Source organism: Silurus aristotelis, assembly GCF_946808225.1.
Source record: "Silurus aristotelis genome assembly, chromosome: 13".
Taxonomy (NCBI): domain Eukaryota; kingdom Metazoa; phylum Chordata; class Actinopteri; order Siluriformes; family Siluridae; genus Silurus; species Silurus aristotelis.
In genome coordinates, this window is record NC_139586.1 from 30,184,304 (window position 1) to 30,211,140 (window position 26,837).

A 26,837-nucleotide genomic window follows, 5' to 3' on the forward strand; every position below is an offset into this window, starting at 1 on the left:
GTCACTTCCCAACATTGAGGAGTTCAAGCTGTTATTGATGTTTGCAGAGTAAAACTGACTGAATGGATCAAAATAACACTTTCAATATTTTATATTCGCCTCATAATAGCTTCAATTCTGCTGCTCTGAATCACACACACAGATAAAGTAGTGCCAGAAGATCAGCTTTAGTTACTTAATGATTATTAAAAACTTATTAGAGAGACAGTGATTGTGAATGTGTGTGTGTGTGTGTACTAATTATGAAACTGTTGGTGTTACCTCCTGGTGCTGTTTTTTGTAAAATTTCTTGTTTAAACTTTTTATTTTTCCCAGTTTGTGGTGTTAATGAAAATCCCTGTATTCACCGTGGAGCTCATTGAGGTCACTAGGAAATGTGTACAATCGCCATCTCACTCTGGATGGAACTGGAACTGGATGTTACTATTCAATTCAGTTTTATTAGTAGAGCGTTTTTTTTAACAATGGACAATGTCTCAAAGCAGCTTTACAAAAATAAAGCAGTTATAAAGTTGTATAAAATAATGTATAAGTTTAGTGACTATAAGTTTGTTTGAGTTTATAGTTTATGGTGCTTTTGCAGAAAGAAGGGTGATTTATACGTCACATGTACTTTACAGCACAGTGAAATTATTTCTGTATTTATCCATGTGACGATAGGAAGCTGGTGTCAGAGCACAGCATTAGTCATCATAGAGCGCCCCCCTGGAGCACAGAGGGTTAGGGGCCTTATTAATGAGACCCAAAACTTTGTGTGTTTAAGTAAATGTGAACTGTATGGGTGTGTGTGACATGCCTGTGTGCATGATGTGTGTTTGTGTGTGTGAAATGTTTCTGGGTGTTTTGTGTGTATGTGTATATGTGTGTGTGTGTGTGTGTGTGTGTGTGTGTGTGTGTGTGTGTGTGTGTGTGTGTGTGTGTGTGTGTTTGTGTGAGAGAGAGAGAGAGAGAGAGAGAGAGCATTTTGCTAGTTTGCTTTGGGTGACTTGTTTCTCCCACAGTCGGCGGATCATGTGCCAGACGCCTCACTGAGAACTTCTGAATAATTTTCTCTCTTTTTTTATTTTATTTTTTTTAAATCTGAAAGTTGATTCTGACGCTTCTTTCTCCTCCCTTCTATATTTATCTATATTCTTCTATATTTTATATTTATCCTCCCTTGTTTGTATTTTGGTTGTGTTTGTCCTTTGCAGTACTCGCTGTGTAACGAGCCTCTGATCGAGTTATCAAACCCAGGAGCCAGTGGTTCTGTGTTCTACGTGACCAAGGATGATGAGTTCATCATCAAAACAGTCATGCACAAAGAGGCAGAGTTTCTGCAGAAGCTTTTGCCTGGATATTACATGGTGAGCTTCCTGAACATTCAGGAATTTAGACTTTTTCCCTCAGGGTATGTGTGTGATATTATACTGTTTCTGGAGGTGAAGGTTCCTAAAGTGCAGCCACAGTTCTAGAGAATCTCAGTCATTGCTTTAGAATGTCCTCAGACGCTTTCATTTTAAACTGTAAATATTTGTTTAGTAATGATTTCAGTACAGAATATTATACAGTGTTCACAGTAAAGCTTTCATTGTTTTGTGTTGATTTTCATTCCAGCACATTGCTGTTATTTTCATTCTCATTCCTCAAGGCAGTACATGTACCCATTAGTCGAATAATACAATTAGCAGATTAAAATAGAAATGTGTACACGTAGCCAGGAGCACTGCTCACGATGGTGGATATGGAACAGGATGAATTGATGGCTATGGCTCAGCTCAGCTTTCTGGAGGATGCAGGCTGCTAGCTGATGATGAAGTAAAAAATGCCAGTCCCCTTTATAGACCACACGATTCTTCATTATAAAATAGTCACGATTCTGGCAACAAGTACTCACCACACATTCTGTTCAGCCCATAACACACTTTCTTGAACATAGCCAAGGATTAGGACTGCGGTGATCTAAAACGTTTTATCACTGATATACAGAGCAAATGTGATGTATTTTTTGGTCTAGAAGTAAAGCAAACGGCAGCAGGGTTTTTTCTTTTTCGATTCAACAATAATTCAGGGCTTCACAAAAAACATTGAAATCTCAAATCATTCCTCACTTAAAACAAGAAGGGTGTTGATTTTCACCCATGAGGGTCACAAGATACTCTACATAGGAACATGAGTAATGATTTAGCTGGCTGTTCATAATCAGGAGGACGTGTTTTATTAGGATGTGATATGGTTTATTGATGAGCATTATGGTAAACAGGCTCAAGTGTCATTGCAATAGAAGTGTTTCATTAAAAGTTATGAACAAATCAGAAAAAAGTATTTTATGTATAAATGTAATTTGGCAGATTCAAATATATAATGTATTTTTGTATTCTAATTCTTTCTCTCCTTCTTACAGAACCTTAACCAGAACCCTCGCACTTTACTGCCTAAGTTTTTCGGCTTGTACTGCGTGCAGTCTGGAGGGAAGAACATCCGGATAGTGGTGATGAACAACATCCTGCCCAGGGTGGTACGCATGCACCTGAAATATGACCTCAAGGGCTCGACGTACAAGCGCCGGGCCTCCAAAAAAGAGCGAGAGAAGGCAAAGCCGACGTTTAAAGACCTCGACTTTATGCAGGACATTCCTGAGGGTCTGATGCTGGATGTAGACACTTACAATGCCCTGGTCAAGACACTTCAGAGAGACTGCTTGGTGAGGGCTGGCTGTGTTCTCTGTTTATTTGTGTTTGGGGAACCTGGAGTTATAAAGAATCAACATCACCTTCAAAAATCCATGTGGTCAAAACCTTTGGAAGTTGGAAATGTAAAGCTCAAAACTAAATATGTACTGTATTTTATAGGGGCTTTATACACTCTTTAATGATAAAAACAAAACATGCACAGATGTTTCACAAAGATAGTGGAAAAACTACCCAAAAAGGGGAAATAAATGCGTGAGGAATATATACAGGGACAAACTGTGCCTACTGAGCGCTTCCCCTTTCTACATTTTCCTTTCCTTGCATCCCTCATGTCTCAGCTCCTCCCTCTGAGGACAGAGAACTGAAGGTTTGTTAAAAGAGACTGCCTCACACAGTGACGTGTCGCTTTACACTGACATCACTTATTGATGTTGTGTTACACAGTCCTTTCTTTTGTCACTGGGTGAGAAATCATTGTGAAAATTCAGTGTCCCTGAATCACTGCAATTAAAAACTGAATAACCATCAATAGGAGGATTAATAATTGTGTACATGTGAAGTCAAAACTTTCATTACACCAAACCTCTTTACACCAGCGTGTTTTATGAAAACTGAAGCAGAACATGCTCAGCTATATTGCTTTTTTAAACATTATTATTAGTATGTATGTGTGCATATGTGCCTGCCCTCTATTTACTTATACTTCTTGAAGACATTATTTAGCCTCTTCCCTACCGTCAGAAGCTTATAATGCCACTATAATCCAGTCTCAAGTTAGTGTTTCTGAAAGTTCCTCTGTTTGGCCTGTAGGTTCTGGAGAGTTTTAAGATCATGGATTACAGCTTGTTGCTGGGGCTGCATAACCTGGACCAAGGTGAGACGGAGCAGAAAATCGAGGGCTCTCAATGCAGCAGTGATGGAAAAAGACCACCAGCCCAGAAAGCCCTCTATTCCACTGCCATGGAGTCAATCCTGGGAGCCTCAGCCTGTGGAGAGGAAATTGACACAGATGACACGTGAGCTTGAATTTATCCAAACACCAGACATTCTGACCTTTATGCATTTTACATTGGTGTTTAACACTGGATTACGCTGCTGTTCGTAATCATTCCAAATCGTGACAAAGTGTCTTTTTCCACCAAATGACATTAGGTTTCTTGTTTTCTCACTTGGTAAATAAACCACTTCCATAACTGTTACATCAAGTATAACAGTGTATGGGTGACAACTATCAACAAGTGTGTGTGTGTGTGTGTGTGTGTGTGTGTGTGTGTGTGTGTGTGTATGGTTGGGGGGGGGGGTTAGGGTTAGGTAACGTGGGTTAGGGTTAGATAACGTGGGTTAGGGTTAGATAACGTGGGTTAGAGTTAAGTTCAGGGTTAGGTAAAGTGGGTTAGGGATACAATGTGGGTTAGGGTTAGGTAACTTGGGTTAGGGTTTCAATGTCGGTTAGGGATAGGTAATGTGGGTTAGGGTGAGGTAAGGTGGGTTAGGTAACTTGGGTTGGGGTTACAATGTGGGTTAGGGTTAGGTAATGTAGGTTAGGGTTATGTAACTTGGGTTAGGGTTACAATGTGGGTTAGGGTTGGGTAACGTGGGTAAGGGTTAGGTAACGTGGGTTAGGGTTACAAAGTGGGTTAGGCTTAGAATGAGGTTTTGGGTTAGGTAACATGGGTTAGGGTTACAATGAGGGTTCGGGCTAGGTAATGGGTGTTAGGTAACGTGGGTTAGGTAATGTGGGTTAGGTAAACGTGGGTTGGGGTTACAATGTGGGTTAGGCTTAGGTAACGTGGGTTAGGGTTACAATGAGGGTTCGGGTTAGGTAACGTGGGTTAGGGTTACAATGTGGGTTAGGTAACGTGGGTTAGGCTTACAATGTGGGTTAGATAACGTGGGTTAGGGTTAGGTAATGTGGGTTAGGTAACGTGGGTTCTCTTTTAAACATTCGTTCGGTATCTCACTATGGGGAATCGCCTCGGGCGTGACCAATCCTGGAAGCATCAATCACACCACTTTTGTCGGCTGACAGACCAATCACGACAGTGATGCGGGAGTCCCGCCTCCCTATATACACCGCTGCTGGCGGTCCCTGCCTCACACTCGTTCTCTTCCCCGTGAAGATCCTTTTAGGAAGCTATCCTCAGCAGATCCTCTGGGGGCGGTCGCTTAACTGTTCACAGACAGGCCGTTAAGGTACGTCTCCGAGCGCGGCTGCTTCTTGAGGAGAATATCCACTGTCAAAGCGGATATTCCCTTCTGCTGTTCTTTCCTTATTTTCTTTCTTTTCTTTTCACATCGTGTAAAGCGAGTAGTGAAATATCGTTCAAACCCCTTTCGAGAAGCTCGTCATGTTGATCTCATTGTTTCCTTTTTTTCCGGTGATTGCACCTCTGTTATGGTGACTGCGAGTTCATCAGGGTGGATGGCGGGGAAAGTTCAATCCCGACCGTGTGCATGCGGGTCTACGATCTCGGCAAAAGACTCTCATCCCCTGTGCATCGTGTGCTTAGGAGTTCGGCACGCTCAAACCGTGCTCGCTAACCATGCTGCCCGCACTGCGCTCTTTTCCCGTCAAGGGTTCGGGAGCGCCGCATGCGAGTCGCGGCCGCGAATAAAGGGGACCCATGTCTCGAGGCTGGACGAGGCTGCTTCACAAGCACAGTGCAGCTGGGGAGAGTTGATGGACGAGGTTTCTCCTGTCCTTCCTTCACTTCACGCGCTCTCTGGGCCTGGCCCGTGAGAGGATGAATCTCAGCGTCGCTGGTTTGCCTCCGAGGGTGATTGAGACGATTCAGAATGCGAGAGCAGCTTTGACGCACTCTGCATATGATAGTAAATGGAGTGTGTTTGAACTATGGTGTGCTCAGAGACATATTATCCCTTTTCACTGCTCTGTGGCAGATGTGTTGTGCTTTTTGCAAGAACTTTTGGATAAGGGCAGGGCGTTTTTTCAACCGTTAAGGTTTATCTTGCCGCTGTTACTGCATGCCACGTAGGGATTGACGGTAATACTATCGGTCACCACCCGCTCGTGTGCAGGTTTATGAAGGGGGGGCGGCACCTGAGCATGTTCTCAAAGCCGCTGGGTCTGCCATGGGATCTGTCCGTGGTCCTGAGCGCGCTCTCTCAGCCTCCTTTTGAGCCGATAGAGAGTATTGGCTTAAAGCTCCTGTCACTGAAGGTTGCTTTGTTGTTGGCTCTTTCTACCGCGAATCGGGTTAGTAAACTTCATGCTTTGTCAGTTCATAACTCCTGTATGCGGTTTGCTTTGGATTTCTCGCGAGTGACTCTCAAGACTAATCCGGCATTTATCCCTAAGGTGAGCGAGTTATAATGAGTTATAATAGGGTGGGTCTTAACCCTCCGGAAGGACTGAGGGCTCATAGTACCCGAGGCTTGGCCACTTCATGGGCGCTTTTTAAGGGTGTTTCGATTCAGGACATTTGTGCGGCAGCATGCTGGGCTTCGCCGCACACTTTTGTTCGTTTTTATAGGCTGGATGTCACGGAGCCTTCGCTGGCTCATTCATCATGAGGGTGTATTATATATATATATATATATATATATATATATGTATTTATATATTATAGATGCATTTGTGTGTATACGTGTATATGTATATTTTGGGTATACGTGTATATGAAAGGGAATGACAATGGATGATGGAAACATCGTGGATCGGATGTTTGTCATTCCTCTCAAGTTTCCACTCTCTTCCATGGGAGGGATTATCTCTTTTTATCACATCACTGAGTTGGTTGACACCTGCTTCGGACAGCATATCTGCAATACGGGAGTTGTCTATATCCCAAAGTGAGATACCGAACGAATGTTTGAAAGAGAACTTTAGGTTACTTACGTAACCCCGGTTCTCTGATAACAGGAGTGCGGTATCTCACCACACTTCCCTCCTTGCAGTGCACGGAGAAGAGATATGTGAGAATGAGGCAGGGACCGCCAGCAGCGGTGTATATAGGGAGGCGGGACTCCCGCATCACTGTCGTGATTGGTCAGATTGGACGTGGTGTGATTGATGCTTCCAGGATTGGTCACGCCCGAGGCGATTCCCCATAGTGAGATACCTCACCCCTGTTATCAGAGAACCGAGGTTACGTAAGTAACCTAAAGTCAGGGTTACAATGTGGGTTATGGTTAGGTAACATGGTTTAGAGTTAAGGTTAAGGTTAGGTAACGTCGGTTAGGGTTAGGTAACGGGTTAGAGTTGGGTAACATTGGTTAGAGTTAAGGTTAAGGTTAGGTAACGTGGGTTAGGGTTACAATGTGGGTTAGGGTTACAATGTGGGTTAGAGTTACAATGTGGGTTAGAGTTGGGGTTAGGTTACATGGGTTAGGGTTACAATGTGGGTTGGGGTTAGGAAAAATGGGTTAGGGATAGTGTTAGGTAACTGGTTAGGGTTGGGTTACGTGTGTTAGGGTTATGTTACGTGGGTTAGGTAACGTGAGTTAGGGGTAGGGTTACAATTTTGGGTTAGGTAATGTGGGTTAGGGTTACTATGTGGGTTAGTGTTAGGTAACATGGGTTAGGGTTAGGTAACGTGGGTTAGAGTTAAGGTTAGGGTTAGGTTACGTGAGTTAGGGTTACAATGTTGGGTTAGGGTTAGGTAATGTGGCTTGGGGTTAGGTAACTTGGGTTAGGGTTACAATGTGGGTTAGTGTTAGGTAACGTGGGTTAGGGTTAGGGAACGTAGGTTAGAGTTACAATGTGGGTTAGAGTTAGGTAACGTGGGTTAGGGTTAAAATGTGGGTTAGGGTTAGGTAACGTGGGTTAGGTAATATGGGTTAGGGTTAGGTAACATTGGTTAAGGTTACAATGTGGGTTAGGTTTAGGTAGGGTTTAGTGTTAGGGAACGTGGGTTAGGGTTACAATGTGGGTTAGGGTTACAATGTGGGTTAGGGTTACAATGTGGGTTAGGGTTAGGTAACGTGGGTTAGAGTTAAGTTTAGGGTTAGGTAACGTGGGTTAGGGTTACAATGTGGGTTAGGGTTAGGTTACATCGGTATGGTAACGTGGGTTAGGATTAGGTAACGGGTTAGAGTTGGGTAACGTTGGTTAGAGTTAAGGTTAGGTAACGTGGGTTACGGTTACAATGTGGGTTAGAGTTAGGGTTAGTTTACATGGGTTAGGGTTACAATGTGGGTTGAGGTTAGGAAACGTGGGTTAGGGTTAGGTAACATGGGTTAGGGATAGTGTTGGGTAACTGGTTAGGGTTAGGTTACATGTGTTAGGGTTATGTTATGTGGGTTAGGTAACGTGGGTTAGGGTTACAATGTTGGGTTAGGTAATGTGGGTTAGGGTTACAATGTGGGTTAGTGTTAGGTAACGTGGGTTAGGATTAGGGTTACAATGTAGGTTTGTGTTAGGTAACGTAGGTTAGGGTTAGGTAACGTGGATTAGGGTTAGGTAACGTGGGTTAGGGTTAGGTAACGTGGGTTAGGGTTAAAATGAGGGTTAGGTAACGTGGGTTAGAGTTAAGGTTAGGGTTAGGTTACGTGAGTTAGGGTTAGGGTTACAATGTTGGGTTAGGGTTAGGTAATGTGGCTCAGGGTTAGGTAACTTGGGTTAGGGTTACAATGTGGGTTAGTGTTAGGTAATGTAGGTTAGTGTTAGGAAATGTGGGTTAGGGTTTGGAAACGTGGGTTAGTGTTACAATGTGGGTTAGGGTTAGGTAACATGGGTTAGGGTTACAATGTGGGTTAGGGTTAGGTAACATCGGTTAGGGTTACCATGTGGGTTAGGGTTTGGAAACGTGGGTTAGTGTTACAATGTGGGTTAGGGTTAGGTAACATGGGTTAGGGTTACAATGTGGGTTAGGGTTAGGTTACATCGGTAAAGTAACGTGGGTTAGGATTAGGTAACATCGGTTAGGGTTACCATGTGGGTTAGGGTTCAGAAACGTGGGTTAGTGTTACAATGTGCGTTAGGGTTAGGTAACATGGTTTAGGGTTACAATGTTGGTTAGGGTTACAATGTGGGTTAGGTTTAGGTAACGTGGGTTAGGTAACGTGGGTTAGGTAATGTGGGTTAGGGATAGGTAATGTGGGTTAGGTAACGTGGGTTAAGGTTAGGTAACGTGGGTTAGAGTTACAATGTGGGTTAGTGTTAGGTAATGTAGGTTAGTGTTAGGAAATGTGGGTTAGGGTTTGGAAATGTGGGTTAGTGTTACAATGTGGGTTAGGGTTAGGTAACATGGGTTAGGGTTACAATGTGGGTTAGGGTTAGGTTACATCGGTAAAGTAACGTGGGTTAGGATTAGGTAACATCGGTTAGGGTTACCATGTGGGTTAGGGTTTGGAAACGTGGGTTAGTGTTACAATGTGGGTTAGGGTTAGGTAACATGGGTTAGGGTTACAATGTGGGTTAGGGTTAGGTTACATCGGTAAAGTAACGTGGGTTAGGATTAGGTAACATCGGTTAGGGTTACCATGTGGGTTAGGGTTCAGAAACGTGGGTTAATGTTACAATGTGCGTTAGGGTTAGGTAACATGGTTTAGGGTTACAATGTTGGTTAGGGTTACAATGTGGGTTAGGTTTAGGTAACGTGGGTTAGGTAACGTGGGTTAGGTAATGTGGGTTAGGTAACGTGGGTTAAGGTTAGGTAACGTGGGTTAGAGTTACAATGTAGGTAAGGGTTAGTTAACATGGGTTAGGGTTACAATGTCGGTTAGGCTTAGGTAACGTGGGTTAGGGTTAGGTAACTTGGGTTAGGGTTACAATGTGGGTTAGGGTTAGGTAACGTGGGTTAGAGATAAGGTTAGGGTTAGGTAACATGGGTTAGGGTTATGTAACGTGGGTTAAAGTTAATTTTAGGGTTAGGTAACATGGGTTAGGGTTACAATGTGGGTTAGTGTTAGGTTACATCGGTAAAGTAACGTGGGTTAGGATTAGGTAACATCGGTTAGGGTTACCATGTGGGTTAGGGTTTGGAAACGTGGGTTAGTGTTACAATGTGGGTTAGGGTTAGGTAACATGGGTTAGGGTTACAATGTGGGTTAGGGTTAGGTTACATCGGTAAAGTAACGTGGGTTAGGATTAGGTAACATCGGTTAGGGTTACCATGTGGGTTAGGGTTTGGAAACGTGGGTTAGTGTTACAATGTGCGTTAGGGTTAGGTAACATGGTTTAGGGTTACAATGTTGGTTAGGGTTACAATGTGGGTTAGGTTTAGGTAACGTGGGTTAGGTGATGTGGGTTAGGTAACGTGGGTTAGGGTTACAATGTGGGTGAGGGTTAGGAAAGTGAGTTAGACTGAACAACAACCCTAACCAATATTAACTAACCCTAATCCTAAATAAATAAAAAACAATAAAAGTATAATGGTTATTGCAATTTTTTTTTTTAAGAAAATAAACATTATTGCACAGAAAAGTACAGATTTAGATTATTAAAAGTGGTATTGTACATATGTTTTATTTTATTGCACAATGGGCAGAGCGTTTAAGTGTTCATGAGGTCGATTGTCTGGACTGAAGAAACTTTTCCTGTACCTACTGTCCTGGTGTTCGGTGCTCTGTAGCGTCGACCAGACAGCAAAAGTTCAGAAAGCATATGGTTTGGATGTGAGGGATCCAGGGTGAACTAACCCTAACCCTTTGCTCACTCTGGATGTGTACAGTTCCTGAAGTACGGGCAAAGGAGCATCAATAATCCTTTCAGCCGTTCAAACCTTCTTCTGTTATCTTCTGATGCCTGATTATGTAGCTGAGCCCAAACCAGACGGTTATTGAAGAGCACAGGACAGACTCCATGATGGCTGAGTAGAACTGTTTGAGCAGCTGCTGTGGCAGGTTGAACTTCATAAGCTGGTGAAGGAAGTACAGTCTCTGTTGGTCCTTTTTAACAATGAAGTCGATGTGATTGTTCCACTTTAGGCCCTGGGAGATGGTGGTGCCCAGGAACCTGAATGACTCCACTGTTGCCACTGTGCTGTTCATGATGGTGAGTGGGGGGGAGTGCAGGGGGTTTCTCCTGAAATCCACAATCATCTCCACTGATTTGAGCGTATTAAGCTCTAGGTTGTTATGACTGCACCAGACAGGCAGCTGCTGGACCTCGCTTCTATATGCAGATTCATCAATGTTGGTAATGAGGCCAATGACTGTTGTCTGTAAACTTCATGAGCTTTAGAGAGGGTCTGTAGAGGTGCAGTGGTTGGTGTACAGGAAGAAGAGCAGTGGGGAAAGAACACACCAGTGCTGATAGTATAGCTGTTTGACATGAATTTACCCAGTCTTACTAACTGTTGCCTATCTGTCAGAAAGCTGGTGATCTACTGACAGGTGCAGCTCAGAACAGAGATCTGGGTTAGTTTGGTCTGGAGGAATGTTGGGATGTTGTATTGAAGGCTGAACTGAAGTCCACAAACAGGATCCTCACATAAGACCGCAGATTTGTCCAGATGTTGCAGGAAGAAGTGCAGTCCCATGTTCACCGCCTCATCCACAGACATGCAGGGTGTCCAGCAACGGTCCAGTGATGTCCTTCAGATAAATCAACAACAGTCTCTCAAATGACCATGACCACAGATGCTAGAGCAATTGGTCTGTAGTCTTAAGGGATGGGCTGACGATGATGGTGGAACGGTTAAAGCAGGTAGGCACTTCACACATTTTCATTGATCTGTGGAAGATCCGTGGAAAGATGCACGCCAGCTGGTCTGCACAGGTTCTTAGACAGGCTGGTGAAACACGTCTGGCCCGGTTCTTTCCTTCTTTTTTGTTTCCTGAAAACAAGACACACATCATCTTTACTAATCTGAAGTACACAAGAGACGGGGGCTGCTGGAGGTGTTGATGGTCGAGTGGTGAGATGGTCAGGACGGGTGTGAGGTGTGAGACCAGGAGTTTGAAATCTACAGTATCAAATTAAATATCTAATAAAATCCAAAAATTTTATTTGTCACATACACATACATACAGAGTACGACATGCAGTGAAATGCTTTGTATGATTGTCCAAAATCTTAGCCTTAAAAAAGGAGTTAAATTTAAGGATAAAAAAATTAAGCAGATAAATAAAAAGTATAAACTATAGAAGATATATAAACTTTCTTTCGGCTTCTCCTGTTAGGGGTCGCCACAGCGGATCATCCGCATGTTTGATTTGGCACATGTTTTTACACTGGATGCCCTTCCTAACACAACCCTCCGCATTTATCCGGGCTTGGGACCAGCACTGAGAGTGGCTGGGGTTGGTTCCCTGACCCGGGCCGCAGCGTTGAGAGCGCCGCATCCTAACCACTAGACCACCAGGGAACCTAAACTATAGAAGATATATGGTGTATGTATATGCATGAATGAGTATGGCAGATATTGAAAACACAAATTAAAGTGATTTAGTGATTATTCTTAAAGTGTCCATATGCAGTGTGGTGTGGAATAAAGTGCACTGTGCTGTGCAATCCAGAGTTTAGGTGTCATAATAGTGCAAAAAAAAAAATTGTGCAGAAATGAGTGACGATGGAGAGGGAGGTCCAGTACTAGATCCTGGGTGTTTCCTGGTTTAAACTCTGAATGGCCTACGGGAAGAAGCTCCTACTCATTCTCTCTGTGTTTGCATTTAATGGAGCAGAAGCACTTTCCTGAACGCAACAAAGAAAATAGTCCATTGTTTGGAGGGCTGAGGTCCTTCACAATCTTCCTGGCCCTGGTCCAGCCCCAAGTGGATGTCCTGCAGGTTAGGGAGCTCAGTGCGCACCACCCTCTGGAGGGCTTGCCTGTCCTGCATGGTGCTGTTCCCGAACCAGAAAGCAATGCTACCCGTCAGGATGCTCTCAATGGTGCAAATGTAAACGGTCCTTAGCACCTTAGTCTCTTAAGTATCTCAGATGGTACAGAGGCTGTTAATGTGAAGGACCAAGACAGGTCCTGTGTGGTGTGAACACCTAGGTACTGGAAACTGTCCACTCTCTCCACTTTAATGTTTAGCAGTTGGTATGACCGTTCCTGTTTCATGCTGAAGTTCACTATCAACTACTTAGTTTTCCTGATGGTAAGTAGAAGATTGTTCTCCTGGAACCATCTCTCCAGGTTTTTAATCTTCTGTAGGTAGGCCGCCTCGTCGTTGTTGGAGATCAGGCCCACCACATCAGTGTCATCAGCAAACACGATGATGGTGGTGGAGTTGGTAGTGGCCACACAGTCATATATGTACAGTGAGTACAGCAGAGGGCTCAGAACACAACCCTGGGGAGCTCCAGTGCTGAGAGTGAGGGTGGATGAGGTGTGTTTGCCCACCCATACAGTTTGTGGTCTGTCCGTCGGTCAGGAAGTTGGAGATCCTAGGACCTCCAACTTAAAGGTTAGTGTGGAGGGAATTATGGTGTTAAACGCTGAACTGTAGTCCACAAACAGCATAATTCCCTTTTCTGTAGTCCAGATGGCTCACCGTTTGTGGAGATGAGCAATGGCGTCCTCAGTAGAGCAGTTTGGGCAATACGCAAACTGTAGAGGATCCAGTCTCTGACAAGTCTTTTAAAGCACTTCATGACTACTGAGGTCAGGGCTACAGGGTGGTAGTCGTTGAGGCAGGTGGGCTGGGGTTTCTTCGGGACAGAACGGAGATCTCAGAGCATTGGGGATGGTTTTATCCACCCACGGCTTATGGTTGGTAAACGTTCTGATGGGCGTTTTCTGTACCGTATCTTCCACTAATTTCCCTATGAATCCCACAACCACTTCCGTAAAACATGTTGACGTCATTAGAGCTGCCCCCGAACATGTCCAGGTCTGCGTCTTTCTAAGCGTCCTGCAGAGCAGCCACCGATTGGTCGTCCAGCGCACGACATTCCTCTGAACCGGAGCTTCCTGTTTCAGCTTTTGTTTGTATACAGGCTTGAGGAAGATGGAGGCATGGTCCGATTTCCCGAACGGTGGACGTGATTGTGCCTTGTAGCTGTTATTGAATGGTGTGTAGCAGTGGTCCAGTGTCCTTCCGCCCCTAGTGGGGCAGGTGATGGGCTGCTGAAAGTTTTGGTAGTGCGCGCTTGAGGTTGGCACTTTTAAAGTCTTCCAGCGTCCTGATGCTGTGTTTGGTGTAGTGTTAGTGTCTCATGTAAATCCCATATTGCAGTGTCCGTGTCCGCTGGAGGTGGGATATAAACGGCACTGACTTTGACCGAGCTGAATTCCCGAGGTAGATAGATGGTCAGTAGTTCCAAATTTGGTGTGCAGTAGCGTGAATTGGGAACAATGCTTGCGCTGTCCCACCAGTGGTTGCTCACCATCAGACACAGTCCACCTCCCCTTGACTTTCCCGACTCCAGTGTTCTGTCCATAAGGTGAACCGAGAAAAACTCGGCCGGCTGGATTGCGTGGTCCGGTACCGCTGGGTTCAGCCATGTCTCGGTGAAGCAGAGAAGGTTGCAGTCCAGAATGTCCCTCTGGAACTTGATCCTTGCCCTGAGGTCGTCAAGCTTGTTTTCCAGAGACTGGACGTTGGCTAACAGAATACTAGGTAAGGGAGCGTGGTGTGCTCGTGCCCTCAGCCAGTTCCTGATGCTGGCTTGTTTCCCTCAAAGATGCCAGTATAGGTCGCATCCTTTGTTTTTCCTCAGGATCTCGCTCGGCCAGTGTGGGTTCGGGTTTGAAATCAGCAAAAAAACTCTGCAGTAAAACTCATTTAGGTCATCAGCCAGTTGTTGATTCCCTACAGAGCTGGAGTATGGTGTCTTGTAGCTTGTGGAGTCCCTCAGGACTTTCCACACTAAAGCAGGGTCACTGGCTGAAATCTGATCTTCATTTATTTAGAGTTTCTACTCTAATCTTTTTTGTCAGTGTTTGTGTGTGTGTGTGTGTGTGTGTGTGTGTGTGTGTGTGTGTGTGTGTGTGTGTGTGTGTGTGTGTGTGTGTGTGTGTGTGTGTGTGTGTGTGTATATATTAGTTCCTGGCCTGATTATACAAGATCCTGTTCCTGTAGGGCTCCCCTTTGGCCTGATGAAGTTGTCTGAGTCTTGCTGTGAATCATGGCTTCTCGTTGTTGTATGTTAAATGTCCTGGTAGAAATGCATAAATCCTCACAATAACTGCTATTAGATGTTCAGAGTCTGTGAGCTGCATCCAGATCTGAGGCAGCAGCTACAAAAACACTACTCAGTGCAGTAAAAACAGGCTTGTGATGTCTGCTCTTATACTGGTCCATGTTTTTACAGTCTATATTACAGGCTTAGCAGATGGAAGTTTTTGCCTGTATGTAGGGAGAAGATGAATCATGCAGTGGTCTGAGTCCTAAAGCAGCTCTGCAGATGGAGTGATATGAACACTTTATTGTGGTGTATCAGTGGTCCAGAATGTTTTTGTCTCTGGTAGAACATGTAATATGCTGTTTCAATTTTGGAAGTTCCTGTGTGCCAGCTGTTGCAGCGCTGCGTTCACACACGCTTGTGGAGGAAAATAAACTGTGAATGAAACAGGTGAGTAGAAACGCTTACCGTTGATGAAGAGCACTTCTAGATCAGGACAGCACAACTTCTTCATAGCTGTTACATCTGTACACCACCTTTCATTGATGTAGGAGCATGTGTCCCTCCGCCTATTTCCTGCCGATTCTGTATCGCGGTCTGCTCTGAACAGCTGGAAGCCGGGCAGATGTAACGCGCATTTGTTTTCATACAGACAGTTTCAGTGAAACACAGAAGCAGAGTTAAAAAGTTCTTATTTGTTTGGGAGAGCAGGAGACGTTCATCCACTTTGTTGATTCGTCAGATGGACACTAGGTAGCGCAGTTCTAAAGCTGCACTGTCGGAGCCTGACCAACGTGCCGTCTTGCTTTTTACGCTTAAAGCCTTTAAAGAGCGCCGCTGCTCCACCAACTACAATGTCCAGCAAAACGTCCTAATAAACCAAACTGGTAAAAGATTGTGTGGTTTGTTCTGCCAAATGTTCAGCAGTTTTGATTAAAGTGACTGTGACATGAAAGACAAAAGACAGGACAAACTAACAAAAACAGTGCAGCAACTGGAGCCCTCCACAACAAGGCTGCCATCTGTGGTGCCATCATGGAGCATTCTCAAGAGCATCTGGGATATACCCCTATATATACACACACTCCAGTTTCTGCTTTAGACTGGTAATTAGTGAAGAGGGTTATATATATTAATATAAAAGTTTTTTATATTATTTTGCACTGGCTAATGGGCAGAAAATGCTGCCAAATTTGACCCCAGTGCTGAGCTAAACACCAGTGCTGAACTAAACACATCTGGGTATCGATCTGATGATTCAATTCAAATGAGATTTGATTGGAAGAAAGAATCTCTGCGCATTTCATCCATTCAGCATCAGCTGTCTGCAGAAAAGTCTATAAAAGTCATGATATATTTTTCTCCACCTCAGGATGGGAGGAATCCCGGCAGTGAACGGTAAAGGAGAGCATCTGTTGCTGTACATTGGCATTATTGACATCCTGCAGTCTTACAGGTAAAACAGTCCACCGTGTAAGAATGTTGTGGTTTTAATGTTCAATGTTCTGGTTTTACTGCGAGCTGTAAATAAATCCAAACTTCACTCAGCGCCAGTCTGAAGCTCACTACTGGTAATTTTTGTTCCAGGTTAATAAAGAAGTTAGAACACACATGGAAAGCTCTCGTTCATGACGGGGTGAGTATTAAAGTTTCTTCTACACTACGTACACATTTCACTCAGTTGAGATCTGGGTTATGTGATCGATTTTCTGCTCTGTATAAAGGTTTAATGAATGAGCAGCACACTCCTCCTCTGTGGTCTTTCACCCTTGGTCTTTAAGGTCACTTTCCTTCCTGCATGTATTTATGAAGCTTCAAACACTTTAATCCAGTCACAGATCGAGAAAATTAGACATCCAGCGGCCATAAACCCATTAAACTGTAAAATAAATGTCACAAACTGTATCAGAACACTTCTTCTTCTTCCTCTTTCGGCTTCTCCCATTAGGGGCGCCACAGCAGATCATCCATCTCTATACCCCCCTGTCCTCAACATCTGCCTCTTTCAAACCAACTACCTGCATGTCTTCTCACCATATCCATAAACCTCCTCCTTGGTCTTCTTCTTTTCCTTATTCCTGGTGGCTCCATCCTCAGCATTCTCCTACTAATATACCTACTAATATGTCCCTTCTCTGCACATGTCCAAACCATCTCAATCTCACCTCCCTCACCTTGTCTTCAAAACGTCCTCTAATAAACTCATTTCTAATCCTGTCCATTGTCATCACTCCCAACGAACATCTCAACATCTTCAGCTCTGCTACCTCCAGCTCCACCTCCTGTCTTTTACTCAATGCCACTGTCTCTAAACCATACAACATCTCAGGTCTCACCACAGTCCTATAAACTTTGCCTTTCACTCTCACAGATACTCTTCTATCACAAATCACTCCTGCTATCACTCTTCTCCACCCACTCCACCCTGCCTGCATTCTTTTATTTACTTCTCTAACACACTCTCCATTACTTTACACTGTTGACCCTAAGTACCTGAACTCCTCCACCTTCTCCACCTCTTCTTCATGCAACCGCACCCCTCCACTGCCCTCCCTCTCATTCACACACATGTACTCTGTCTCATTCCTACTGATTTTCATTCCCCTTCTCTCCAGTGTGTACCTCCACCTCTCCAGGCTCTTCTCCACCTGCTCCCTACTCTCACCACAAATAACAATATCATCCACAAACATCATAGTCCACGGAGACTTCTGTCTGACCTCGTCCATCAAACTGTCCATCACAACTGCAAACAGGAAAGGGCTCAGAGCCGATCCTTGATGCAGTCCAACCTCCACCTTGAACCAGTCTGTCGTTCCTACTGCACACTTTACTGCTGTCACACTGTCCTCATACATGTCCTGCACCACCCTTACATACTTCTCTGACACACCAGACTTCCTCATACAATACCACAACTCCTCTCTCCACCCTGTCATACGCTTTCTCTAAATCCACAAATACACACTCCTTCTGACCTTCTCTATACTTCTCCATCAACATTCTCAAAGCAAATAAAGCGTCTGTGGTGCTCTTCCTCGGCATGAAACCATACTGCTGCTCACAGATGGTCACCTCTTCTCTCAGCCTGGCTTCCACTACTCTTTCCCATAACTTCATGGTGTGACTGATCAACTTTATTCCCCTGTAGTTACTGCAGGTCTGCACATCTCTCTTATTCTTAAAGATCAGTACCAGCACACTCCTTCTCCATTCCTCAGGCATCTTCGCACCTTCCAAAATCCTGTTAAACAACCTGGTTAAAAACTCCACTGCATCTCTCCTAAACATCTCCATGTCATCTGGTCCAACCGACTTTCCACTCTTCATCCTCTTAATCGCTGCTCTCACTTCCTGCTTTACCATCTCAAAACCATCCAACCTTCTCTCTTTTGTTTTCCTCGTTCTTATTTTTTATAATAAATTAGTTTGATGATCTAAAACATTAAAGTGTGATAAACATGCAAAAAAAAAAAAAAAAAAAGAAATCAGAAAGGAAAACACTTTTTCACACCACTGTATGTAAATAATTACTCGTACAGCTGCCTTGAATAATCTGTTGCTAAAAAATAATAACTTATTAAAATTGTGTGCAATTAGAGTGTAAAGAAGTGATAATCCAGGTGTAGATGTGAGGGATGTTAGTGGAGATGGTGAAGGTCCTGAGGTGAAGTGGAGAACATTATAATGGTGTAAGGCCTCACACCTCACCGTGGATCATTACCTTATTCCATGGTCACTTCCCAACATTGAGGAGTTCAAGCTGTTATTGATGTTTGCAGAGTAAAACTGACTGAATGGATCAAAATAACACTTTCAATATTTTATATTCGCCTCATAATAGCTTCAATTCTGCTGCTCTGAATCACACACACAGATAAAGTAAGTCAAGTCAGTCAAGTCAAGTTTATTTGTATAGCGCTTTTCACAACAGACATTGTCTCAAAGCAGCTTTACAGAAAACAACAGTGAAGGTGAATGGTGTGCGTTTGTCCCCGATGAGCAAGCTGCGGCGACAGCGGCAAGGAAAAACTCCCCTAGATGATACGAGGAAGAAACCTTGAGAGGAACCAGACTCAAAGGGGAACCCATCCTCATATGGGTGACATCAAGAGTTTGGTCATAAATCTTTCAACAATACAGAACAATTTGTGATCATCATAGATCCAGCATCAGCTTCTCCATGCCAGGGCCTTTAAACACTCGGCATCTACTTCTCCATGATCATCCATAGGTCCATAATCTTCACGAGGTGGGACGTGACTGGAGCTGGCCAAACCTCAGGATGCCTCGGGATGGGGAGAGAAAGAGATGCAGTGGAGAGGAATTAGCGTAGCTGCTGTTCATGATATTAACAGCACAAGTTGATAATGTGCATGTAATCATATATTCTGGAGCACAAGGTTGTGATGTGATGTGTGTGATGTGTGTTATGTGTAGGCTTTGCTAAAAAGATATGTTTTTAATCTGCACTTAAACTGGGAGAGTGTATCTGAACCCCGAACACTGTCAGGAAGACTATTCCAAAGTTTAGGAGCTAAATGTGAAAATGCTCTACCGCCTTTAGTGGACTTTGCTATTCTAGGAACTACTAGAAGCCCAGAGTTTTGAGATCTCAGGGAGCGTGACGGATTGTAGCGTGTTAAAAGACTGGATAGATACATGGGAGCCAAACCATTTAGTGCTTTATAAGTGAGTAGCAGTAGTTTGTAGTCTATTCGAAACTTAATAGGAAGCCAATGTAGGGACGATAAGATTGGGGTTATATGATCGTATTTTCTTGACCTAGTAAGAACTCTTGCTGCGGCAAGTAGTGCCAGAAGATCAGCTTTAGTTACTTAATGATTATTAAAAACTTATTAGAGAGACAGTGATTGTGTGTGTGTGTGTGTGTGTGTACTAATTATGAAACTGTTGGTGTTGTTTTTTTTTAAATTTCTTTTAACATTTCTTTTTATTTTTCCCAGTTTGTGGTGTTAATGAAAATCCCTGTATTCACCGTGGAGCTCATTGAGGTCACTAGGAAATGTGTACAATCGCCATCTCACTCTGGATGGAACTGGAACTGGATGTTACTATTCAATTCAGTTTTATTAGTAGAGCGTTTTTTTTAACAATGGACAATGTCTCAAAGCAGCTTTACAAAAATAAAGCAGTTATAAAGTTGTATAAAATAATGTATAAGTTTAGTGACTAAGTTTGTTTGAGTTTATAATTTATGGTGCTTTTAAAGAAAGAAGGGTGATTTATACGTCACATGTACTTTACAGCACAGTGAAATTATTTCTGCGTTTATCCGTGTGACGATAGGAAGCTGGTGTCAGAGCACAGCGTCAGTCATCATAGAGTGCCCCCCCCCCCCCCACCTTGTCTCCAAAACGTCCTAGTCTAATCCTGTCCATCGTCGTCACTCCCAAAGAAAACCTCAACATCTGTATCAGAACACATGAATAATACAATTCATACACTATTCTGGCCAGCTGTTTATTTCATTCTGTAAAATTGATTATTACAGTTATTATTCCTAAATATTTGGTCCAAGCTTACATTTATAATCCTGTTCATTTTTGTAGGTATTGAAATTTAAATAAACCCTTTTTTTGTGACCAGATAAATAAAACATATACAGCATAAGTATATAGTTTTATATAATGGGTTTTGATTTACTCCACTGCATGAATAAAAAAACCACTGCCAAGCACTGGGGTATATAATAATCATGATCAAACTTTTATCTGACTTTATCTGTTTTTAATTACACGGTGCTAGAATGAGGTATAGAAATACCTTTTTTTTTTGTCAAAATCTCTCTCTCACACACACACACACACACACACACACACACACACACACACACACACACACACACTATCACATTCAGAAGTTGTTTATTTATAGCTGTAAGCTGTGAGTCTGTACCACTTCCACAGTATGGCGTGTGATGTATTTACCTGCGTCTGAACCTGCTACTTCATTTACACCTTAATGAAACATTTTCTCCAGCAGTTGGGGATTAAACTTGTGTGACTTTGATTCAAGTAGATCTAAAATGTTTTTTGTTCTTTTATTGTATTATTTTATTATAAAATGAATTATATTATATCAAATACAGTTACTTATATTTAATAAGTATATCTTATGTTATATTTTACTAAACCCTGTGACAGATCACGACATTTAGATTACAAAAAATTAGCTAGATATTTTTGTCATGCTGTAATCCTTGTTGTCTCCTTGTGTGCTTACCAGGGACAAAATAAATCTGCCAGTATCGTGTTTTCACCTTGAAGCCCTGAAGATAAAATGTACTGCTGTGGTTCAGTCATTTGCTCTGTTCAAAATATTTCACAGGGCTTAACATTAACACTTCTGTACTTACTGTAAGGTTCGGCCAGGTATGGCCTCTTGAAAGAGTACTGAAAACGTTTGATGTGATTGTGTTCCATCTTTGACAGGGCAAGAACACACTGTTCTCCTCTAGCCAAAATATCTCCCAACATCACAGCATTTCCTAAAAATATCTGTACTGCTTTCATTTACTTCAATCACAGAGACTTGTCTGATTCGGCTGGTTTTTACCGTATATATATATGTGTGTGTGTGTGTGTGTGTGTGTGTGTGTGTGTGTGTGTGTGTGTGTGTGTGTGTGTGTGTGTGTGTGTGTGTGTGTGTGTGTGTGTGTGTGTGTGTGTGTGTGTGTTGCTGTATATGACTAAAATGGCTTCTTCTACCACCTCTGTGTGCTTAGTGTAGTGTGTTTATAGTTGAGTATGTAGATGAGTAAAGTGTGTTTCCATGCAGATGTTTTCAGAACCTTTGGATTATTAAGATCCAGATTAAAGGAAAATGTATAATGATGTTAAAATAAAGCGTAAAATTTCAGTTTTTCTAATTTTTATTTGTTATTTTTATTTTGTAGGACACAGTATCTGTTCATCGCCCTTCTTTCTATGCAGACAGATTCTTCAGATTTATGAGCAGCACAGTATTTCGGAAGAGCACCTGTAAGTCTACTTCCAAAACTTGACTGATTTATTGTCTACTGAATACCTGCTGATTGATTATACAGGTGTATGATATGCAGTACAGACCAAAAGTTTGGACACACCTGCTCATTCGAAGGGTTTTCTTTAGTTTTATGACTATGAAAATTGTAGATTCACACTGAAGGCATCAAAACTATGAATTAACACATGTGGAATTATATATGGAATTATATACATAACAAAAAATGAACTGAAAATATGTCATATTGTAGGTTGTTCAAAGTAGCCACCTTTTGCTTAGATTACTGCTTTGCACACTCTTGGCATTCTCTTGATGCCTACTTTGAAGAACCTACAATATGACATATTTTCAGTTCATTTTTTGTTATGTATATAATTCCATATATAATTCCACATGTGTTAATTCATAGTTTTGATGCCTTCAGTGTGAATCTACAATTTTCATAGTCATAAAACTAAAGAAAACCCTTCGAATGAGCAGGTGTGTCCAAACTTTTGGTCTGTACTGTAAATATATATATATAAACTTTTGGTCTGTACTGTACTGTACTTTGTGTTTCTTTAGTTTTGAATTGGAGAAATGAGGCTAACTGATAAAGGGGTTGTGGGGTCGAGAATCCAAAAAGAAATCCACCTTGTGTGTCCAAACTTTTGGTCTGTACTGTACAGTCAGCTTGGTGTCACTGGAAAATACTTTAGAGTACTGATGGACACCGACCTGGAGCATACTACAAATGAAATGTATTTTATTTATGCAATGAAGTGTTCTGCATGTCACTCACCTAAATCCAGTCACCTGAATCAAATGAATGCATTGTACTTGAAATAAAAGTTGGAATTGAAGGAATATAGCAGATGAGGACTGATAAGTGTTTATATTTAATGGTTAATAACCAAAACTACATTTTGTTAAAAAAAAGGTTTTGGATTTTTGCAGGTATCCACCGGCCCCTCGACCCCACAACCCCTTTATCAGTTAGCCTCATTTCTCCAGTTCAAAACTAAAGAAACACAAACGTCAGACACAGATCATCATTTGAGCTTTTTGTTTTCTTGTAGTCAGAACAATATTCCTGTATATCTTCTCAGCCTTGAAGTCTTCTCCCTCGAAGCGTGGACGCGGAGGTCTGGTCGTGCCCAAATACTCCGGGCCTGGAGCCGCATGGTCGATCAGCCAGCTCCCCTCTGAGAGAGATGACAGTATTTTTGACCTGCGAGGGGCACGCAGCTTCCCCACGCTGGAGGACGAAGGTAAATGTCCGTGTTTGCAACTGCACATGAAAATACCTGCTCATTCTGCTGGGTCTCAGAACTTTGAGTGTACTGTACATGTAAAGCATGTCTTAGTGTTTCCAAAACCCCTGTGTGAATTGTGTAGGTGTGAGGGGGATTGGTTATGGGGGGTGGGGGGCTGTGTTTTGTTTCAGGAGTGGTTCAAGGTGAATTTTTTAACTGGCACTGTTTTGCTTTTCCCCAGAGGTGAAGAAGTTTACAGATGTTGACAAAAAAAGTACATTATATAAGGTCTAATGCATCTAGAAGAATTCTAGTTCCTCTGAGTAAACAAGATGTTTAATCAGCAGTTCTTTGACATGTTCGTGTGTGTGTCAGGTCGCTTAGATGTTCTTCCCGCAACACCTCCATCGTTTGAGGATGCCACCACAGCCTCCATCGCCACCACTCTCTCCTCCACCACCTCTCTCTCCATTCCTGAACGCTCCCCATCCGACACCTCTGAGCACCCTCGCTACAGGTAACCAACCTATAGCACACACACATGCACACACACACATTGCCCTTCTTTCCTGTTATAATTCTATTTTTGTTTTCTCTCCCAGGAGACACACCCTGTCTAGCCAAGATGGAACGTAAGTTGTTTAAACTTTGAATATTTCTCTCATGAATGAAAGACCATCAGTTTATTAAAGCACATACAGAGGCACTATTTTCCCTGTTACACTTCATTCTTTATTCTCAATAGTGAATAGTTAAATAGTGCTTTGCTAAACATTGGCACCCTCTGCTGGTGTTATTGTAGAACTCAGGATGAAGATCAGCAGACCATCACAGTGGAGGTTGAGTTGAAGAGACAAGACAGTGAGCCTACCCTCATAGCACCACAACCTTCTCCAGAGATGAGGTACTTATTAGTGTAACAGCCTCTGGGTAATAAAACTGTTGTGTAACGTCTGCTGGGAAACATGATTCTGTGTGCTGTATATGTGTCTCTATAAACATACATCATTGTAAAAAAATCTAAGTAAATAAAAACTGATTGGAAACAGATACATTAATCCGTTGATTAATAAATGTGATATTTTTGGTGGTTAACACATGACACTTACAGCCACAGAGCTACAGCAGAACAACGTCAGCAGGGTATGGAAGGGGCTAAAAACCATCACTGGTCATAAGGAACCCAGCTCTAATCTATTCTTCAACAGATTTGATCAGCTGGATCCACTTTAGTTTGCCTTCCAGCCAGGCATTGGAGTGGAAGATACTGTCATCTTCCTCCTTAACAGTGCTCTTTCACATCTGGAAAAGGCTGGGAGCACAGTGAGAGTCATGTTTTTTTTACTTCTCTAGTGCTTTTAACATCATCCAACCTGCACGTATAGGGGTAAGCTGGTGTACATGGAGGTGGACCATCACCTGTCTCCCTGGATATTGGATTACCTCACAGACCGACCACAGTATGTGAGGACTGGTGACTGTGAGTCTGACATGATTGTCTGCAACACTGGAGCCCCACAGGGAACAGTTCTGGCCCCGTTCCTCTTCACCGTCTACACTGCAGAAGTTCTCTGATGATTCTGTCATTGTCGGCTTGATCACAGATGATGATGACAGGGAGTACAGAGGACTGATCCAGAATTTTGTAGACTGGTACCAACGGAGCTGCCTCCAGATAAATGTGAGGGAAACCAATTAATTCATTCAGGTACAGGACAGTGTGAGAGTGGACACTTCTAAATCCCTGGGTGTTCATCTGAACAGCAAACTGGAAAAGAAAGGACAAGAAAGGTCAGAGCAGACTCTTTTTTTCTGAGGAGACAAAGGTTTTTTGGAGTGCAGGGAGAGCTACTGAAGACCTTTTTTGACTCTGTGGTGGCCTCAGCCATCTTCTATGGAGTGGTCTGCTGGTGCATCAGCGTCTCTTCTGCAGACGGGAAGAGACTGGACAAACTGATCAGCTCAGCTCAGTCCTGGACACTGTACAGGAGGTGGGAGAAGGAGGATGGGAGCTAAACCATCATCATTACTGCAGAACGTCTCTCACCCTCTGTATGAAACAGCTTCCTTGCTGAGCAGCTCCTTCAGTAACAGACTGGTACATGTGTCTGAAGGAGCGATACAGAAGATCTTTTCTCCCTGCTGCTATTAGACTTTACAATCAGAGCTGCTCCCAGTGAACCAGTCACCATAATACACACTGTTATTACTGTATTTTTACTATGCAATAACAATAACTTACATTTTTGTGTAATAGTAAATGTGCAACAACCACTTTAAACTCTGCAGTTTGATTGTTTGATAATGAAACTACTATATTGTTTGTTTCTTTTCTTCTGTATATATTTGCACATATTTCTTTGCTGCTGTAACATGGAAATTTTCCCACTGTGGGATGAATAAAGGTATATTTGATTTTACCTTACATGCACTACAGTCAGAAATGCTGCTAATTAAGACTTTGTGACCAATCAGATGTGAGAATTCAATAACGCTGTGCTATAAGCTTCAGGACTTGTATTTAGTTTTTAACAGCAGAAAAAAAACATGGAGGTATGTTTGGACACAGAAATGTGCGTACATTATTTCTTCTTGTTTTTCATTGAACAGTGGTCTGAACACACACCAGCTCTCTCTCTATCTGCTCAGAGTTAATGGAGCTTCGATGATTGAATGTAGAGGAATCTGTCTTGCTGTCATGAAATAACTTGGATAAAGTGTAATGTACTGTATAGGGTAGAAAATGAAGTATGAAGCAGGAGCTTGAAGGTCAGTCATGTTGTCTAGCAGCAGTGATGATAAATGGTCCATCTCTTGCTGTAAAAGTCTTTTACACTTTATTTATTTATTTATTTATTTATTTTAACGATGTGATCTTGTGTGATTGTGTGTGTTCCAACCTTATTAAGTGCAATCTTCTTTCTTCATCTCAATCTAACAGTGAAGAACCAGACCTCCAAGCTGAAGCTTCCTGTTCCACACATCCTGTGAGCACTAAAATAGTGGTGGACTCAGACTGCACCAGTCAAGCTTCTGGCTGCCCTAGCCACTCCTCTGTAGACGAGGATGATGATGTGCCAATCAGTGATATCTACTTTGTAAGTATTAATTTAGTAAACTTTGATTCTTCCACTTTATACCAGAATGTATATTGTCTTTTGAGCATCTCAAGTGTTTTACATGTTTGTATTTCATCTCTCAGCAAAGCTTAAGCAGGTCTTTAGTGTTCTACAGCACTCTTTATAAATCTTAGCAGCAGTGTAGTGTGAAAACTATAAGAGAACACAGCCATGTTTACTGGCTCTGTGACGTGAGTGAGGAGATGATGTGAATCTGTGCAGTCTGCAGAATCGCTGGTGTGAGGCGTGGGTGATTGCTAGCCTGGTGAGAAACCAGTGTGAGTGTGTGGTGTGTAACTAAACACTGTCTGCCCTGCAATGTGCTGAAGCCAGACGAGAAACAGTTCAATATCCAGAACACATAAGCCATAAATAAGTCAGTAATTATGTAATAAGTTGATATTAAACATTAGTTTTGTAATAGGGATGATTTACAGATGATTAGAGAGTCTGATACACATTGATGTTCAGAATGGATTTATATAAACATCCAGATTTCAGGTGCAAAGCTGCTCTCAGTATTGTTCAGCAGAAAAACATGATCAACAAAGCAACATCAGTTTTACCGTGAGCTGCAGAATTAGAAACAAACAGCCTTTATTTCTCACACTTACATTACAGCACAGTGGACTTGTGTTCTGCACATATCCCAGCCTGGGGGGAATTTGGGCTCAGAGTGCATGGTCAGACAGGATACGGGGCCCAGGAACAGAGACGTTTAGGGGCCCTGCTCAAAGGCCTAACAGTGGCAGCTAAGCAGTGCTCCAGTTAACGTTTTTACAATTTTCACAAAGTTGGATCTCTCTCAGTGCAAACTAAAGCTATT

The 26,837-nt window shown here is 42.6% G+C and overlaps 1 protein-coding gene across 8 annotated transcripts in view; it reads left to right on the top strand.

The window, feature by feature from the left end:
* The window catches only part of pip5k1ca (phosphatidylinositol-4-phosphate 5-kinase, type I, gamma a), a 63,416-nt gene that overhangs the window by 17,157 nt on the left and 19,422 nt on the right, over window positions 1-26,837 (top strand). For 7 of the 8 annotated variants that reach the window (XM_083559174.1, XM_083559173.1, XM_083559178.1 and 4 more), the window contains 11 exons: window positions 1,194-1,346; window positions 2,384-2,683; window positions 3,483-3,688; window positions 16,022-16,105; window positions 16,237-16,285; window positions 21,569-21,653; window positions 22,746-22,907; window positions 23,268-23,409; window positions 23,495-23,524; window positions 23,695-23,796; window positions 25,834-25,990. In XM_083559174.1, the coding sequence (XP_083415300.1) occupies window positions 1,194-1,346; window positions 2,384-2,683; window positions 3,483-3,688; window positions 16,022-16,105; window positions 16,237-16,285; window positions 21,569-21,653; window positions 22,746-22,907; window positions 23,268-23,409; window positions 23,495-23,524; window positions 23,695-23,796; window positions 25,834-25,990 (1,470 nt within the window). Of the gene's footprint in view, window positions 1-1,193; window positions 1,347-2,383; window positions 2,684-3,482; window positions 3,689-16,021; window positions 16,106-16,236; window positions 16,286-21,568; window positions 21,654-22,745; window positions 22,908-23,267; window positions 23,410-23,494; window positions 23,525-23,694; window positions 23,797-24,100; window positions 25,798-25,833; window positions 25,991-26,837 lie in introns of those variants that run through there. The other variant, XM_083559179.1, reaches the window with a different exon arrangement.